Below are 20,230 nucleotides of genomic sequence, written 5' to 3'. Positions count from 1 at the left end.
ATCCTAAAACAATATATAAAATAATAATCATTTTAAACCTAGTTTTTTTAGCCACTTTTTTTAAAAAAACAATAATGACAATTATAATTATTTAGTACTACATACTATAATTACTGTATGTACAGTATTCCCCCAATCCTAATCTTTATATAAACCTTCCTATTACAGTTTAAATCTTTTGTGATAGGTATTACCACAACTTTTACTTTGTAATGATTGATTTCTATTAATCATTATTAACATTGTTCTAATTTTGACCTTTAACTTACGAAATTATTTTATAAATGTGTCGTAGAATTCTTTTCTTATTTATTCCGCAGCAATTTATTATAATCCCTTATTAAAAGTTTTGTATTACAAACATGTTTATTTTTATAAATGTATTTCTTTATATAGGATTTACATTGTTAAACCTACATTGTTATAATATTCTCATTTTTTCATTTTTTTTTTTTAAAGATACAAATATTTGATCACGTCGCTTTTTTGGCTTACAAGAGATATTATATAAACCGGAACTGCGAAAGGTGAATGAATATAATTATGGTTATTCATATGTCTTTTAAAAAAAAAATAATAATAATTAAGCCACTTATCGTTACTAATGTTTATTATTATTTATTTATTTATTTATTTTTTTTTTCATTTAAACATTTTAAAATGATTTTATGTTTATTGATGATTATCTAAAAAAGTGGATCCTGGAAATATTATTTGATTTTATTGGTTTGGTGGATTTTTTTTTGATTTTTGTTTGTATGTACGATGTAAATCTTTTACAAGTAAAAGATTCAAAAACACGTTTTCCAACACGATTTTTTTTTTTTTATACAAACACAAAATTGAACTAAATCAAGTAAAGTCTCAGTTTGAAAAAAAAATTGCTTTCTTGAATGAATCTTTTTTAAAAAAATTAATTAATGTATGTATGTATGGTATGTATGGTATGTATGGTATGTATGTTAAAAGCAAGAAAGAACCAATGAAGTAAATGAATATTTTTCGAGTTTAATTAAAAAAAAAAAAAAAAAAGTTTAACAATAACGATCAGGTTTTTCATCAAGAAAAAAAAATTTATTTTTTTTTCGGTATAATGTGTCAAAAAAAACTTAATTGAAATGAGAGAAAAAAAAATAGATTTTGTTCTCAAGATCAAACAAGTATGCGTACGTACTGTATTAAATGATTTGCCATCAAGCAAAACAGCAATCCGTACCTAGATAGGATTGCGGCTCATCTCCGAACCTGTATACCAGGACTTAAATTGGAAACCTACTAGGAAAAATTTTACCACGTTACGATTATGTCAAAAAGTTATAATATTTATCAATAATACATTATCGGGTATAAGGCATTACGTACATACTGTGTCATAACTAATAAAGCAAGTTGTACGATGCGTTAACGTATCGTGTGATACCCCTGCTTTAGCCCATCATAAAAAAAAATAAAATATTTTATTTATAGTAGTATTTTAAAAAAAAAATTATTTTTTAATCAAACCAATTAAATATTAATTTAGTTATCAGCTTGCGTCTCATCTGATATAGTGCATTGTTGGGTTATCTTTTTTACAGTATTTGAAATTTCCAAATAATTAATTTTCCAAACTAATTTTTTTAGGATAGAATTATGGAATCTATATATACTAATGAATCTTACTTTAATAAGTACATGGGATCTCAGATAAACTGATAAAAGTTAATAATGATACTTAATAGAGTTATTATTAGAATCCAATTTATTTTTAATTTTTAAACACAATATTTTAAATAATATTCAAGAAAATCTCTTTTTCCTTTTTTTTTTCAATCTTACATGTTTTTCAAATTTCAAATTTTAACTTTTTAATATTGAAAATTCAAATGTTTTACTTCATTTCAAATTTAAAGAAACTTGGTATTTTTACTATTTTAGCAAATCTATATAATAAAATACAATAAAATTACTTTTATTACTAAAGCTTAATTTTGTATTAGTATTGTAATCTATAATGATTTATTTTTCAAAATCTGTAAAGTAATAATAATATAAATTAAATTCAATTTTTTAATTAATTAAATTATTGGATTTTTATAATAAATAATTTAATTTTCTAAAATATCAATTTTTTTTCTTAAAATTTATTTTATTCCAGTTTTTTATAATAAAAGTATTATTAATAATAATATAAGATTTATTAAGTAATATATATATATTTTTTTTTTGAATAAATATATTAGTTATACATTATTTGTATTATACAAATTATATAACTTTTATAAAATTTATAAAGTATAAATTAAAAATATAAAATTTCTACTAATTTTAATTAAAACTTAAAAAATATTTGAATTTATTAATAATATAATCTTTTTTTAAATCTTTATAATTATTAATAAATCTATTTTATTTTTTTTATTTCTTAAACAAATTTTTTTTCATAATAGTTTAAATCATAAATTATATAGTAAAAATTATTATTTGTTAATTATATATTTAGAAAATTGTACTCTTGGAATATATGGCACTTTACAGTAGAAAGGGATGAAACTACTAAAAAAAATAAAAAATGAGTTAATATAAAATCTGAATAAATTATAGCATTTAGAATATTTTTAGCATATAAAAGAATTTTTTCAGTAGTTTTGTCCTTTTTTACTGCAAAACACCTTTATTTAACTATTTATATATTATAAAAAGTAGAAGTTACTTTTATTTGTAAACAATTTATTAGCTGTATTAATAAAGAATACCTGTTCCTTTTGAAGGTAATTTTTTTTTTAAAAAAAAAACATTAGAAGTTAAAGGTTGTATAAAAATGCAAACCATTTATATAAAATTCAATCATTAATTCATGGTACCTTATAGAAGTAATTAAAATTATTTTTCTAAGTAAATAAGTAAAAGTATATATCAAATATTATTTGGCTTACAACTAGTATTTTACAAGTTGATTAAATTTTATTAAATTTTATAATAAAATATATACAATTGATTTATTGAAGAATTAGAAGAATTATTACAAAATTAACCATTAACCAATAATATTAATATAGCATTAAGATATTTTAAAATTATATATTAATACTTAAATCCATTAGGCAATTATTGCACTATTATTTGAAATCTTAATTTATGAATCAATTTAAAGTAAAAAAAAGTATTTTATTTTATATTATCAATTCTGAAATAATAAAAATCAATAAATACCATTTTGAATTATAATACAAAAACTATATTTAATATTATTATTATTAAATATTTAAAATAAAATGACTTGAATTTTACTAGATGTATATTATGGATAATTGTAACTGATAATACAATTTATATATTAGAAAAAAAAAATATTATTGTATTTTTTAACAAAATACAAACTTAAACTCAATTCAAACTGAATTAACTGTATACTTTATATAATTTGAATTTATTAAATAATTTTGAATAAAAAATATTTAATTAATACTAATTTTTTAAAAAAATCTTAACTGCTTTATTATTTAGCATAAAAGTTGTATAATGGATATGATTCAAATAATAGTAATAATTTATTTAACATAAATTTTCATATTATTTAAGATTTATATAATAGATTATTAGATTTCTATTATATTAAACCATTATTATTCTTATTAGAATTATAAATTGCAAACTAATAAACAATATTTTGATTGACATTTTACAAAATTTTATTTACTTATAAAATAAATCACTTTTAGTAGGTCTAAAGTAAAAATTATATATAAAATTCTTTACAAATCCTTTTATAAAAGAAAATTTTATATTACATTTATATTATAATTTTTTTTCTTTTTAGTTAATTAATCAATAAAATTTAAGAAAAAAGTAAGGTAAAAATTATTAATATAATAAAAGGCCAATTTTTTATAGTGATTTTATTATAAATAAGCCGAATCTTTCTTGTAAAAAAAGTTAATACATTTTTTATAATCCATTTTTTTATAAAAAACTTATATTTTCAGAATTAATAATCTTATATCTTGAAATTTATCAAATTATTTACATTTATTGTGAAAAAAGGTTTATTTTTATGAAATTTTTACAGAAATAATAATGGATAAAATTTTTTATAGAGTTTTATTTTACTCATATTAAATTTATATATTGGTTTATTAAAAAATTAGAAAATTATAAAAGAAAGGATACTTAAATCTTATTTTGATAATTAACATTTTTTAATTTTAAATTAAATATTTAGTTAACTTTACTGAATATTTTTATGAATTTCCAATATAATTTATAGTAGAATAAAATTATAATTATATAAAGATGGTTAATTAACTGCGTTACTTTCATGTTAATATACTTATAAAATGCCTAATAAAGTTTATAAATAACTAAATTTTTTTTTTTAAATCAGTTTTAAAAATTATGGATTTATTATTTAATAAAGAATTTGAAATTTTTTTTGATAGTCTAAAATAAAAAATAGTAAAGACCTTAAAATCTTTTTAAAAATAGTTTTTACAATGATTTTATTTATTATTGGTAATTTATTAACTTGAAGAAAATAAATTTGCATCTAATTTTTATTATGTATTTTTTAATCAACTTTGGATTTCTTAACCTTCTAATTTGAAATCATAATTTGCTCAGAATTCAGAGAATGATAAAAACAAAGTAACTTTGGCTTGAGTAAATTATTATATTAAAATAGCAGTTTTCTTAAAATTGAATTCTATACTTATAAAAATTTAATATTATATCATTTTACCAATCTTTATAATTTTATTAAAAGTCACATTTATTATATTGTAATTTACCAACAACAGGTTGAAGATTTTTTTAACAAATTGGATTTAAAAACATATGCTAATATGTCAGTTGTAACAAAGCAGTTAAACCTTTATTTATCATTAAATAAGATTATAAAAGAAAATCTGGCTAATAAATTAAAAGAAATATAAAAACAAAGAATTAAAGTAAGAAATCTATATTTCAAGAAGTACAAATTTGGTAATCTGGATTTAATATTACAACAGACCTTTTAAAAATACTTTACCATATAGCGCTGTGTATAGTATCTTTAGTACTATTCAAGAAAGTTTGCTTAGATTGAATAGTACCTGAAAGGATACTATAAAAGGAAGGATACTATTAAAAGTGGGTATATTAGAAGGGAAATACATTTGATTTTACAATTAAATAAATTAGTGTATAAATTTGATTAATTTTAAGTCAGAATAATATAATTAGTATTTGGGGTACTATTTAAAATCGAATTTTGATTAGTATTAGGTATTTTTTAAAAATACCTGAATGTGAATTTGAATAATAAACCAGTACTATTTGCAGAGGTATTATTACAAGAGGGTACTATATGCAGTGCTATACAGTAATAATTAAATTGTAATTGTAATTGTAATTTGTATTGTTTAAAGCAATTTTATTGTTATTATAATTATACATTTATTAAATTAATAATTATCATATAAATTCATAAAGTGAATTTTATTTTAAAAATGAAATAAACCTATTAACCCAGATTTTGGAAATAAAATTAGTTTCAAAATATAACATGATAGTAAATTTCTTGTAAAATTATATTGACAGGATCACATGAAATGATGCTAATCACCTGACACATAAAACAGAAATATATTTTTTAGTTTTATGATCTCACTTCAGAGGAAATTAAAAAATATGATACAAAAAGACTTATCAAATTTTTGTAAAGTCAGGATTTAATAAGGCTTATAAAGAAGGATTTTGATATAATTGAAAATGAGAGAGTTGATAATTATAACTTCTTCAACTTGACTGAAAAAAAACTCAGAAGTTATGGCATGCAGTAACGAGACTCATAGGTGCTAAAGAAATATGAGATCGTTAGTATGATATAATTTGCATTTTACAGTTCATATCATATAAGTAATCTCAGGTCAAATAGTTTTTATTTTAATATATTTTGAGCTCATGTATCATAATATAGCCACTCATATGATTAATGAAAGCGTCCTCAAATTTAAACTATGCATTGACAACATTTCTATAGAATAAAAAATATGTAGATAATAATAAAACTATGCAATGTGATATATTTCAACAATTTTATATATGGCTGTAAGTCTTTTTAACAGTTTAGTAATCACACCTTAAGTGAATATAATTGGCGAAAAAAATACTGGCTGTGTTAATTATGCAATTAAAAAAATTATCAGCGAGATATTAGAAAAAATAATTTGTATAATTCAAAATAAGTGCAAACAGAGAAGAATATTATAAATTATGTCAACAATAATAGTCAAATTCACTGATAGAAGATGTGCAAAGTTTCAAGTTTCACTCATATATATTTACCTTCATCTATCAATTTTTATCTAATGATTTGTATTATAGCAATATAAAAAATTATACTAATAATCATATAATTAATATTATATGATAAATTATTAAATTTTCATTATTTTTTGACATATTATTTTAAAATTATTTGTGGCTTTTCAACAAGTTTTTAAAATCTGGAATTATATGATCAGCAAATAATCGGTAAAGTGATATAATTATGTTTACTATACTTTTATAGTATAAGTTAAAAATAAATTTTAAACCTTTTTTATCATTATAAATAAAGTTATAGAAAAAGCAAAAAAATATAGACTGTTGCTAACTTTCTCTCTGGGTGAAGATCACTTAGGTGATTTCACTCACAATTAATTTATTAAATTTATTAAATTTGATTGGTGTAAATTTTAATATTTCTCACTTTATAATTTGCATATAAATCCTCTGCAAATTTTTTGAAATTTTTTGATTGGCTAAATTTTTAAATATATAATAAACAATGATTAAAATATTTTCGCACTAAAAGTTTATAGCAATTTATTAATTTTTAATAGGTTACATAAATCATTGATTGAAAAAAATAAACTCATACTATCCAAAATACTAAATTTTTTAATAGGAATAACGAAATGGAGCAAAGGGGGAGTAAAAAAAATGAAAGAAGCGAAAAAGATTAAGTGAGAATGAAAAAAAATGAAAAGAATGAAGGAGAGATTAAATGGAGCAAAAGGGAATAAAAAGAATAAAAAGTAGTGAAAAGAAATAAAAAAGAAGAAGCGGGAATGGAATAAAATAAAAGGAATGAAGGGTAGTGTAAAGGAACGAAAGAGACGAAGTGGGAACAAAAAAATGAAAGGAACGAAGAGAAAATAAAGAATAACAGAAAAAACAAAGGAAGGGAAGAATAAAAAAGCAAAAAAAAATAAAAAGACGAAAAAGAACAAAAAATAGAGAAGGAATGAAAATGAGATAAACAGGAAACCAAGTAAAAACTAAACCTATAAAATAAAAAAAGAAATAAAGTTAGTAGGGAACAGAAATTACATGTAATAAATAAACGAAAACAAAAAAATAAAACATACCTTAGTAGTTGCAAAGAAGAACTGAAAGATCTAAAAAAAGTGAAATACAAAATGTAAGAAACGAAATATAAGAATGAAATAAAAAATAAGTGCTAGATATATATACCTTAATTGCAAAGTCGAAAGAGCTAAAGGATCTAAAAAAATGAAATAAAGTTAGTAGGAAAAAAAATGCAAGAAGCAAATAAAAAAAAAGAAAGAAAACGTACTTTGAGTGCCGTGCAAAGAAGCGAAAAGTCTAAAGAAAAAAAAGATTATCTAAGTACATTTAAAAAAAAAATAAACAAGTATAAGAAATGATCAGCATATTAATTAGCTAATAAAATTTAAATGAGGTGATATCACCGGGTAAATTATATAAAAATATATAAAATAATCAGGTTAAATCATCCTAGGTGAAAATTAGTTATAATCAAAAATATATATATATAAATTTTAAGATTTATTTATAAGCAAATATATAAGATATAAACTGTATTTATTCAAAAAAATCAGAAATTCTTTAGTATCATCTAATAAAATAATTAATATTTTTATTATATAAAAATTTTCAAAAAAGAAAAGTGTATTTAAATACAAGTGCATTCAAATTTAAACCTTTAATAAATATATTTATAAATTATATAATTAGTAATTTTTACTATTATCTAATATTTAAAAAACACTGCAATCACGTGGACGTTATGTTTAGACTACCCACATAAATAACTATTTACAAATTGTGCAACTGCAGTGCGTGACACACATGACGCAATAGCATCGATCTTAATAAAAATGTTATGCATTTAATTTTTTTATTTTTTTTATTTTTCTTACTTTTGTTTTTTTTCCTTTCCCTTTCTTCAACAAAATGGAAAGAGAGTAGAAGTTAGAATGAATGAAAAACGAAACAATACAAGCAACACAAACAAAATGAAATAAAAAACAAAAAAATATGCACCTTAGGGTCGAAGAGCTGAAAGAACCGAGACCTAAATGAAGAGGTAGAGGTTAGAATGAACAAAAAATGAAACAAAACAAACAAAAAAGCATAAAGTACAAGCATACAGAGCATGAGCAGAGAGTAAAGGAGAAAGAAAGTAAGAATGAATGAAAAATGAAACAAAACAAACAACACAAACAAATGAAATAAAAAATGAAAAAACATGCACCTTAGGGTCGAAGAGCCGAAAGAACTAGGACCTAAATGGAAAGGGTAAAGGTTAGAATATACAAAAAATGAAACGAAACAAAACAAAACGGAACAAATGAAAACAAAGAAAGATTTACCTGGAATCTCGCGTTAAAAAGAAGACTGACCTAAAGAAAAAAAAAATAAAAGAGGTTAGCAACCTCTAACTAAAGGAAACGAAAGAAAGAGGGCTTTAGAGACCTACCCAGAATCCGATGCTGAAAAGAGAACCGATCTAAAGAAAAAAAAAATGAAAAAGGTTAGCAACCTCTAACTAAAGGAAAATGAAAGAAAGAAGGCTTTATAGACCTACCCGGAATCCAATGCTGAAAAGAGGACCGATCTAAAGAAAAAAAAATGAAAGAGGTTAGCAACCTCTAACTAAAGGAAAACGAAAGAAAGAGGGCTTTAGAGACCTACCTGGAATTTGATGCTAAAAAGGATAACCAATCCCTAAAGAAAAAAAATGAAAGAGATTAGCAAGCCTCTAACTAAAGGAAAACGAAAGAAAGAGGGCTTATAGACCCTACTTTCAGAATCTGATGCTGAAAAAAGAACTGATCTAAAGAAAAAAAAATGAAAGAAATTAGAATCCTCTAACGAAAGGAAAATTAAAAGAAAGAGAAAATGACTTAACCTACGAACCCAATAGAAGAATACCGAATACTGACCTACAAAAAAAGAGAAAAATCCTGAAGGCGTCGTCCTACAAGAAAGAGAATTCCGGAGCGTCATCCTACAAGAAAGAGAATACTGAACTGACCTACAAAAAAGAAAAACTCTATAGAAGAATGCTAAACATCGACCTACAAAAAAAGAAAGAATCTCAAAGCGAAAAGAACACCGAACGAACCTACCAAACTGACCTACAAAAAAAAAAGAATCCCATAGTGTCATCCTGTAAGAAAGTACTGAAACGTCCTAAGGGTTTTACTATGAAAGATCATCAGTGGTGATCGACACCATATATATAAATTATATAAATTTAAAATTTAAAAAGCTTGCGCCGCGCCATGATTTTGTATGGCGCAACTTTGGTTTTTTTTTCTTTAGAGACGAACTTGGACTTCAGCTTTCAGTTTAAAGTAAGTATTCGCGTTATTTTTTATTTTTTATTTTTTTTTTGATTTGGGAACGCTACTAACATTCCTTTTCCTTTCTTTTTCTTTAGAAATAAACTTGGATATTACCAGACACCAGATTTTGGCTTTGGGTGAGTATTTGCAATTGTTTTTTGTTTGTTTTTGTTTTTTTTTGATTTAAGAATGCTACTAACGTTCCTTTTCTTTTCTTTTTCTTTAGAAATGAACTTGGATATTACTGGACTCAAGATTTCAGTTTTGGAGTGAGTATTTGTGTTGTTTGTTGTTTCTTTTTCTTTTTTGATTTAGAACACTACTAATATTCCTTTTCTTTCTTTTTCTTTAGGGACGGACTTGGACTCCAGATTTTGGCTTTGAAGTGAGTATTTGCATTTGTTTTTTTATTTCTTTTTTGGTTTTTTTTTTTTTGATTTGAGAACACTACTAACATTTCTGATCTGATCTTTGATTTTTGCATTTTTATTGATCTTTGTGTTCTTTATCTTTGGGATGTGATTACCTTTGATCTTATCCTCAATTTTCGCATTTTTTATTGATCTTTGTGTTCTTAGGCAAAAAAATAAAAGAGCATAACAAAAATAGTTCAAAGTCACTAAAAAATAAAAATTGTGTCACAATGCAAAAAATTAACCAATAAAATTTATGTATAGTGAAAAATTCACTATTAGTGAAAATTACCACTGGTGATCTTTAGTAAAACTCAAAGAAATAAATAAAAAATAATTTTTTTTTTTTAAGAATTTTTAAGTAGTAAGATTGAAAAGTGCATATTACTATAAATATATGGAATTGTTATACAGACTGTAAGCAGATTTACCTCTAACTGTTAACGTAGTTAACAGGTGAATACTAGTTAATTATAAAAAAAATTAAAAATAAAAATAAAAATTTTACTTATTTTTATAATTTTTGAAATAACTAATACTTATTAATAATGATTATAATAAAAAAAACTTTTGTTTAAAGTTACACAGGTCAAAATGCTAAAAATTAGCAAAAAAATGGCGCGAAAAGCAGTGGCTATTCTTGGCTATTCTTGGCTATTCTTAGCTGTTTTTGGCTATTTGTGAATTAATCTATACTATTTGTAAATAGTTTATATAAATTTGCGATTAGTTTATGCAATTCTAGCTATTTTTTTTGCCTGTTTTTGGTCATTTGACATGTGTTATTAATAAAAATATTTTTGGGATTTTATTTATATAAAAATTTTTTAAAATCCTAAAAAATTTTTAATGTTAAATATAAATTTACTTAACAATATATATTAAAATAAATTTTGAATAATAATTTAGGGTTTTGTTTTTTATCGCACTTGCGTTATGTCGCACCTCTATAATATGTTACATATAAAAGTCAAAAATGACATTCTAAATCCTTTTTGATATATTAAGAAAACTTGTAGAACGGTCAAAAATACGTATAGTATAAGGTTTCTTATAGTACATAGTAAGTGCATAAGGTCTCATGTAAGGATTTTTTAAAAAAATGGGAAATCTTAACGAAGTCATGTGATAAAAATGATCGACATAATTAATATATAAAAATTACCAAAAAAGGGAGATGCGATATATCGCAGGTGCGAAAAAAACATATTCCTAATAATTTATATAAATGTTATTTAAATCTTATATTATTTAAAAGTAGTATAAATGTAATTTTTTATAAGAATATTAATTTTTAAAAATAATTTATAAACTATATTAAATTTATAAAATTTTATATAATAACTAAAATTAAAATTTATAGTATTTTAAATTAAAAAAAAAAAAGAATACTTTTTTCCAATTTTAATTATTAATAAATTTTATTTTTTTTTGATAAAAAAAATTTAAAAAAGATAAATTATAAACAAATTTTTTTTTTTACTATATAAATATAAAAAAATATATATAAGTTTAATAAATTTATATCTTATTAGTTTATATATTTAAAACTATAATTAGTATATAACTGCTTTAAAAATTTGTTTGCTTATAAAAAAAAAAGAGAAATATAGTAAATGGTTTTTTTTTAATATTAAAAAATTTTCAAGTTTTATAATATTTATTATAAAACTTACTATCTTTAATTCATGATTTGTGTAAAAAATAAAGAAATCAACTATTAAAAACCAGGGTTAAGTTAAGGAAAAATAATATGTTAAAATAATTAATAACTACTATAAAAAAAAGGACTTTACATTGTACGTGCATCAGATTTATGTATTTAGAGATGCATGATTTTGAGAAGTGGGATTTTTCAATATGTGCTGGAATGATAATATGTTAAAGCGGTGCAAAATTATTAATTTTTGACAACTTTGACAATAAACATGCTTATTATCACTAAATAAATTGTATGATTTGTCTTCTAAATTTTTTTTAATAAAGTTTTTCCCAACAGTCTTTCAAGACTTTGAAGAATTTCTGCTATCTTCTGTTCTGTAATTTCATCTCGAGTTCTTTTGGTGATAAATTTCACTTTGAATTAATGTATGAGAAACAACAGCATTTTTTTCTTTTCCTTGAATAAATTAGTTGTTATTCCAAAATACTTGTTTTTTTTGTTATAAACTATTTCGGATACATTACTACTTTCATACTTATAGATAGCGAAATATATTGTAGATCTGTACGCAGTCCATACAATGGAACTTTAAACGAGGTTTCTATATTAAGTAATATGTATCATTGCTCAACATTGAAAGTAACACATTTTTCAAAAAAGGTTACCCTTAGATAATCTGCATAAAATGTGTTGTGAAATTATATAATATATATATAATCTTTTTACAACTCATAACTTTATAAAATTTATAAAATTTATGTTTTTATAAAAATGGTTCAAAATTCTTTTTTTTTTTTGATTCGGTGCAAGCGAATAATAAAAAGGTTAATTAAAAAAACCTCCCATTTTTTTAAATTAAAAAATAAAATAATTAAAAAAAAAGTTTTTTTTTAAAAGTTAAAACATCGAACTTGACGTTTTTAATTAAAAAAATAAAAAAAAAAACTTTTTTTTTAACACATTCGACCTGTTCGACCCGTTATTACCTTCATTGTTTTTTCCCATATAATTCCTATATTTTATTTCACATCTTTAAAAGTTTTATTTTGATGGAAGATAGTAAATGTAGTAAATGCAATTGCCAACGTTATAAAGTACAAGCTGGGAAAGAAGTATGTTTTTTCTGCAGTCACAGTATTGGATTTCATAAAATTCCATTCTCAAATATAAATACGGAGGAACATCCGTACGGACTATGCCTAGAATGTCGTTGCCAATTTTACAAAGAAGAAATTCCGTATAAGTGTGTCTATTGTGGTCACTCTCAAGATTTCCATCGTAGTTGGGCCAACTACTAGTACAAGAAATTTTCGTAATGCTAGCAGACCTGCATCTGAAAGTGTAACAGTAAAACATTTATTATTATTTGAAGAAGAATCACCAAATATGCTTCCAAAAGAAGGATCAGTTAAATGGAATAATATGATGGATAAAAGGCTTATTAAAGAAAACTTTAAAATTTCTATAAATGATGATATATTCAACGAATTCTGTAATTTATTTGGAATAGCCGATCAAAGTACGAAATTTAAGTTATATAGTCCAACAAATGGAAAACCAGTTAAACTTAATGATGTGAGTGTTTGATTAAATCAACTATATCCAAAGCAAATCGAAGATTATATATTGATATGGAATATGTATAATTTATTTCTTTATTTTTTTTATTTCTTATTATTAAATTAGAATTATTTTTTTTTTTAGGTAAATATAGAGAAGCGCCAGGATCGAATTTTATGGAAGCTCTCTTTGAAGGCAGTAATTTCGATGTCCCGTCCCAATCAATGGAATTAAATAATGAAGCAGCTAGAAAAGATGATGGCATTGAATACGAAACTACTAGAGGTATTATAGAATATTTCCGTTTTGATCCAAATACTGATCCCGTAGAGGTCACGGCACACCCACCACGCGGTGCTGACTTAACTGGCAAATAAATATTATGTTATGTAGATCAAGAGTTATTTCTATTATATATATATATATATATATATTGTTTTAGGTTTATTCTCTTATTATTTCTATTATATTTATCACTTATATATTATTATATATATTTATTTGTTTATATTTATTTTAATTTTATTATCTTAGTTATATTATTTTTAGAGAATAACTACATTTAACCAGGGGAAAATTAACCAGAGGAAAATTAACCGCTGGGCAGAATTACGTTTCCTAGTCAAGCTTCAAAACTGAATTGTACCAGAATTAATGTAATTCCTAACCTGGTTAATTTTCCCCTGGCAACACTCTTATTTTTATTATATTTTATATTTTATTTTATATATAGTGACAGAAGTCTATACTCAACAATAAAAATGTAACACTTAAAAATCTTTCAACTCCTTAAAAAAAATACAATTTAGAAAAATAAACTGGTAACTTATTCTTTGAAATAAGCTTTATCAAATTATCAGTCAGATTTTTGAAAGAAGATCTATATAAAAAGTTATATTTAAAATTGCATAATTTTCATATAATTGGTCCAAATTTGAAACAAAATATATTAGCTAAACTTATGATAATTTGGGCTATCTTTATGCATTGTGATATTGCTAACCCAAATTATTATAATCTGAATCAAATAAAAAAAAATTTTTATCAATATATAACCTTTATAAAATAGTAGCTGCTAAAATCCGCTTTTTCTTATATTTTATTTTAACCATAATAAAAATTTTCAAAAATTGCATTTTATTAGTCCTTTACACAAAAATTCCAGTTTTTTATTGGCTGAATTTCAGATTATATAATATAGAATCAGTTTAGAAAATTGAAAAAAATTACATAATTATCAAATATAAACTTATAAACTTTTAGCACCAATAAATAATTAAATATCCTATTTTTCTTAAATTAAAATATATATATACAGTTTGTATAATTTTCAATAACTTTTATATTAAAATAAACTATATAATTATATTATATTTTATGTTATGTTTTTGTATATCTTGCTGATATTAAAAATTATATTAAAGCTATTATTTTTATAACATGTAATTACAATTAACAGAATTTAAATAGGTTTTATTTGATTTAGAAAGTGAAATGATAATCTCAAAATATTTGTTTTAAAATTTTTTTAAAAAATGTTTTTTTCAATTCTTTTTATAAGAAATATTTTTAATATTTATTTTACTTTTTGTAAGCTTTCATGATTTTCATCAGGATTAAAATTCCAAATCAGATCAAGTTAAATTAAATATCCAATAAAATAATAAATTGACTTGAAAATTTGAATTAAATTAATATTATTATTCAATTTAACTTATCAAAATAAAAATCTAATGAAATTTGTTTAAGATATGCATATGGGCGGTAAGTTCTATTGTTCAATCTGTACAAGGCGTACCAAAGGGTTTAAAACTCGTTCAGGGTTACAACGACATGAGACACTAAAACATATATCTTACAATAAACTTCCATCACATATTCAACAAATTTCTAATTCAGAACTCTCCTATTTAAAAAGCGCTATAATTAAGAAGCTACAAAAGCGACTTAGGAACAATTATACTGCAGTTGGAGAACAAACCTTTTCATTACATTGTAGTGAAAATGCTTTTGTTGGTGTTTTCAAAGATCATATAACACGTTATTCTCCATGTGAATCTTTTTATTTTTGTAGTTTCAAGGGGGAAAATGCATTTGATGAAATTGGGCAAATATTAGATGATGAGAAGTGGGGAGAACGTAATTATGGAAAGGGGCAATTGAGTTTTGTTCGTTTGTATGTACCTGAGAATGGAGATGATAATCACAAACAAAAAACTAAAATGAAATTATCAGCTAATGGGGAAATGACTGTAAAATGGCAAATGACGGGTGGTAAAGACAAAGAAAATCATAAGTTTGAGGCGGGATCCGTCCAATTTCGTTTTTTTTGGATCAATGTCAAATATAGATTTTTTTTATAGAAATAAATCAATTTTGCATATACAAATAAATAAAAAAATCATCTTGTTGTAAATATATGTCAGTTATTATTGTGATCTTCTCTTTATTTAAATAAAAAAAACTATGAAATTAATTATTAAACTAAATTATTCTGTATTTTTTTGGTTTTTCAAAAAAATTTGGTACTTCGTTTAACGCAAAATATAATTGCTGATTTCATGTTCTAACATTTCTACAATTGCAGATTTTCGTGAATTCTCGTGTTCCCCATCTTTTAATGTGTTTCGAAAATAAAGGCACACTTGCATGTGGTTTTTCTTTTCCACCGCTGAACATAAAAAAGCAGTTAATCCAAACTCATGATGAATTTCAATAAACTCTGCTACATGATTAACCAATACATGAATATAGGGAGTTACATCTTGAATTCGATACATTCCTCTAACAAAATTACTCCTGTTGGGATGTCCTTTAGAAGGAGCTAAAAATGCATTTAGCCAAGTTTGAGCCTTATAATGAAAAGTTTCACCTGTAGTTTGCATGTTTTGCATCAAGATATACAGTTCATTAAATTGATTCCATAATTCTTGGATTTGTATAGCTCTTTCTGTTGACTGAAAAATGGCAATAAGATTAAATTCTTTCAGGATTTTTAACTTGTCTGGTCCCATAAGGGAAGTATATGATAGATTGTTACTATTTTTTTCACGCCAAAATTGAAATGTTATCTTAAGTCTCTGCATTTCTAATAATATTTTTTCTTTCCAAATTTCTTCATTTGTTGTTTCACGACGAAGATCAGAAAGCATCAATTCCCATAATCTGTCTGTTATTCGTAAAAAAACATGTAATTCGTCACATACCCAGTTTTGTAAAGGTATCATATAAAATAGTGGTTTTTTAATATGACCATTAATTTGATTATAATTATCTTTAATCTCATCCATTGACTTATTTATTGTTTTTGTTGTAGTGTTAATTTCATCTTTACTACAATCACACCATGGACAGAAATGTTGAGCGTTAGCGGCTTTTATTCCTAGACATATTGATAGAAATTTCCAGTCTGAACTAAAAAATAGTTCAACCGGCCAGTGATTACCTCCTATTTGATCAAATCCTTTTTCTTTTAATATAGACAAGTCAGAAATTAAAGGAGTTAGGGCATTTTTAAGAGATTCATATGATTCAGCTCCTGGATATAAGACTAATGTATAATTGTTATCTGGTTTTTGTAAACCATTAAGGTCATTTAATAATGTCATTGTTACCATAACATGTTTAACCTTGCGACCAACATTGCGTCCATCACCTGAAATTCTAATGTATAAAGTTAATGTCTCAGGAGTTAAGATTCCTCGTTCTATATATAACGGTACAATGTAATTGAGAATATTTGTAATACGCCGTTGTCCTCCTTTACCAATTGATTCTAACATATTTGTAATAACTGCATTATCAGTAATATGAGGCTCTTCTGTAATTGGCTCAAAAATAGTTGGTTGTAATAAATCAACAAGAGTTAATGGAATATTTTTTCTCATTTCTATATTGATTCTTTGTCGTGTAGTTGATACTGCCTCTTCACGTGGTATACTATGTTCAATTCGCGCTAAAGATCGATATGCCTCTCTTGAAATATGATTTCTGTCTAAAGATTTAACTACTGCCTCAATTCTTTTTATTTCTCCCATTATATCTAACTGCTCAAAATTAATATCATATAAATCATTATAAGATTCAAATTTTACTTGCTTAAGTTTTATTTGGTCAGTTGGATGGAACATGTTTTCCTTTTCTTCTTCAACAGCATCCAAAATACATTGTGATAAGCATAGCATCTTTCGGCGTCTTGTGGTGTTGCTAAGTTCACTAAAAGGTTGAATTTTTAATGTCACTGACTTATGCACTCGTTCAACACTAAGTAACTTGAGACCAAAAAGTAGAAGGCCAGATATTTTTCCTTTATTAGTAGCTTCTTTGAACTCCTAATTATTTGTTTTAGCATTCATATTTAACATTTGATAATAAAAAAATTCATCAAATATATCTGATAGTATTTACAGGCGGCTTCTGTTGAAGATTCTAAAGAATGTACTTCTTTCGCAAAATTTTCTCCAAAGTTGACTTTAAATAAAGGTTTTCCTTCCACATAATTAATTGAACATTTTACAATATGGTTTGCTTTTCCATATTGAGTTTCAACAATATAATTGTGAGGAATTGGATGTTTTGGATTTCTGGTGTAATGAAGTTGATTGGTAAGAGGATATGTTCCCTCTTTTATGATTTTGTAATAGAAAGTTCTTTTTTTATCATAAAGTTTAATAAAACGACTTGTTGGATAAGTGCTATCTTCTTCCATTTTGTTATTTTGAAATTAGCGTTAGAAAAATTTTTTTTTGAAATCAAGTGTGATACAAACTTACACATGATTCTTAAATTGTATATGTATTATGTCGTCATGTTTTGTTTATATGAACCAATTTTGCAATTAGATGATCAATTTTTTATTTACACTTAATGTTAACCCATTAATATTATCAAAGACCGCAGCACGACGCAACATATATTTTACGGAATACATATTCTTTTGTATTCTTTTTTTCCGTCGCAAATAATATTATAAAGTTTCGGCCAGAATTAAGTTCAGCCGAATTATGTTAATTCTGGCCGGAAATAAAATTGCGACAAATTTAAATTTTTTTTTTAGGATTATATGCACATTATACTAAGCATTAACTTCGCAATATTTATTTTTATTCATATAACAAAATTCAATAATTATAGGTAATGAAACAAACCCGCCGATATGGATATATTAAGTTATATGATCATATGAAGATAGATCATAGCAAAAATTATTAAATTTAAGCTTGTTACAAATAAAAAAATTTTTGACTCATTAAACTTAAATAAAATTTTGCTTTCTAGTTTTTAAAGTTAAGATTTATTAAATAATATAGTTTTGAATACAGTTTATTTATAAAATTAAACTAAAAGCAAATTAAAATTATAAGAAATTGTAAATCCTTTAAGATAAGTTGTGAATCTGCTAAATATCTTCTTTAAATTAATTAAAACTTTCTGATATTTTACAAATAGATAGTGTATTTATAGTAGTAAATTTATCAAAAATTTTATTGAAAATTCAATAATTAAATAAAAACTTATTATTAATATCATTTAATTTTTTTTAGTATTTATATATTTTTTATATTACTATTTAAATAAAAATATCAAATATTTTGTAAAGTAATGATTAGAATTTTGTGATTTCATAATGAAATTAAAAGACAAAAATAAAAGATTCTGTAAGTAAAATTATATATACAGTCCCTCTCGATATAACGAACCCTAGGTTCCAGCTGATCAGGGCTTCGTTATAAGCAACTTCGTTAACACTATAACGAATTATTCGGTATTGTATAATGAATTCTTCGGTATAGGAATATCGGTTATACAGATCATGTGACTTGTTGATCTGATTACCGATAATTTAACATTTTTTTTAATCTTTTTTTTATAGGGGTACTTTCTAAACTTCAAAATAGATGCCTAGAATGAGAAGTAAGTGGGAACTGGGGGGTTTTTTATATTAATTTCGTTTAAAAACATTTACTAATGTTCTTTTTTTATTTTTTTTATTGTAGGAAACTTCCTGGACTTCGAAATGGACGCCTGAGACGAGAAGTAAGTGGGGAACTCAATTTTTTTTATTTACTAAGAACATTTACTAATGTTCTTTTTTTATTTTTTTATTATAGGGAACTTCCTGGACTTCGAAATGGACGCTTGAGACAAGAAGTAAGTGGGGAACTCGATTTTTTTTATTAATTTCGTTTAAGAACATTTACTAATGTTCTTTTTTATTTTTTTTATTGTAGGGACTTCGAAATGGACGCTTGAAACAAGAAGTGGGGAACTCGATTTTTTTATTAATTTCGTTTAAAAACATTTACTAATGTTCTTTTTTATTTTTTTTATTGTAGGGACTTCGAAATGGACGCTTGAGACAAGAAGTAAGTGGGACAACTCAATTTTTTCTTTTAATTTCGTTTAAGAACATTTACTAATGTTCTTTTTTATTTTTTTTATTGTAGGGACTTCGAAATGGACGCTTGAGACAAGTAAGTGGGACAACTCAATTTTTTCTTTTAATTTCGTTTAAGAACATTTACTAATGTTCTTTTTTATTTTTTTTATTGTAGGGACTTCGAAATGGACGCTTGCAGACGAAGTAAGTGGGACAACTCAATTTTTTCTTTTAATTTCGTTTAAGAACATTTACTAATGTTCTTTTTTTATTTTTTTATTATAGGGAATGCTTCCTGAAGTGTTCTATATAAAAATGTTTATTATAATTCCTTTTTTTTGTAGGAATGCTGTTTAACAATAACTGACTATATAATAAATAAATTATTAATGATATATTAATTTAACTAGGAGTGTCCTTACCCCCGTGATAAATATAAATTAATAACAATTCACATCGAATCCTAATACAACCGAATTAATGTAAATTAATGTAATTCTGCCTAAATATTAAATAAAATAGCCAGAATTATTAATCCTGATACGATCCTGATACAATTCTGATCCATAATTTAAATATAAAACACAGGGGTGATATT

The 20,230-nt window shown here is 23.6% G+C and overlaps 4 protein-coding genes across 4 annotated transcripts; 3 read left to right on the top strand and 1 right to left on the bottom strand.

Annotated features, from left to right (window-relative positions):
• Positions 1-12,742: 12,742 nt before the first annotated feature.
• Positions 12,743-13,630, top strand: OCT59_010314 (uncharacterized protein; the record flags this gene model as incomplete). Its single annotated transcript, XM_066132931.1, has 3 exons — positions 12,743-12,805; positions 12,897-13,212; positions 13,398-13,630. The coding sequence occupies 3 exons, from the start codon at positions 12,743-12,745 to the stop codon at positions 13,628-13,630; spliced, it is 612 nt and encodes a 203-aa protein (XP_066000527.1).
• A 1,380-nt stretch (positions 13,631-15,010) lies between these two features.
• OCT59_010313 (uncharacterized protein) lies at positions 15,011-15,616 on the top strand (the record flags this gene model as incomplete). The annotated part of the gene is made up of 1 exon (XM_025324985.2): positions 15,011-15,616. One exon carries the CDS (start codon positions 15,011-15,013, stop codon positions 15,614-15,616), a length of 606 nt encoding a protein of 201 aa, XP_025183376.2.
• A 171-nt stretch (positions 15,617-15,787) lies between these two features.
• OCT59_010312 (uncharacterized protein) lies at positions 15,788-17,961 on the bottom strand (the record flags this gene model as incomplete). Its single annotated transcript, XM_025324987.2, has 3 exons — positions 15,788-16,635; positions 16,699-17,584; positions 17,695-17,961. 3 exons carry the CDS (start codon positions 17,959-17,961, stop codon positions 15,788-15,790), a joined length of 2,001 nt encoding a protein of 666 aa, XP_025183378.2.
• A 1,189-nt stretch (positions 17,962-19,150) lies between these two features.
• OCT59_010311 (uncharacterized protein) lies at positions 19,151-19,989 on the top strand (the record flags this gene model as incomplete). Its single annotated transcript, XM_066132930.1, has 7 exons — positions 19,151-19,170; positions 19,250-19,289; positions 19,364-19,403; positions 19,589-19,618; positions 19,700-19,726; positions 19,808-19,836; positions 19,918-19,989. 7 exons carry the CDS (start codon positions 19,151-19,153, stop codon positions 19,987-19,989), a joined length of 258 nt encoding a protein of 85 aa, XP_066000526.1.
• Between the last annotated feature and the right edge of the window lie 241 nt (positions 19,990-20,230).

Source organism: Rhizophagus irregularis, chromosome 18 (genome assembly GCF_026210795.1).
Source record: "Rhizophagus irregularis chromosome 18, complete sequence".
Classification (NCBI taxonomy): Eukaryota; Fungi; Glomeromycota; class Glomeromycetes; order Glomerales; family Glomeraceae; genus Rhizophagus; species Rhizophagus irregularis.
The sequence above is the reverse complement of the archived record's forward strand: the minus strand, read 5'-3'. Positions and strand labels throughout refer to the sequence as shown.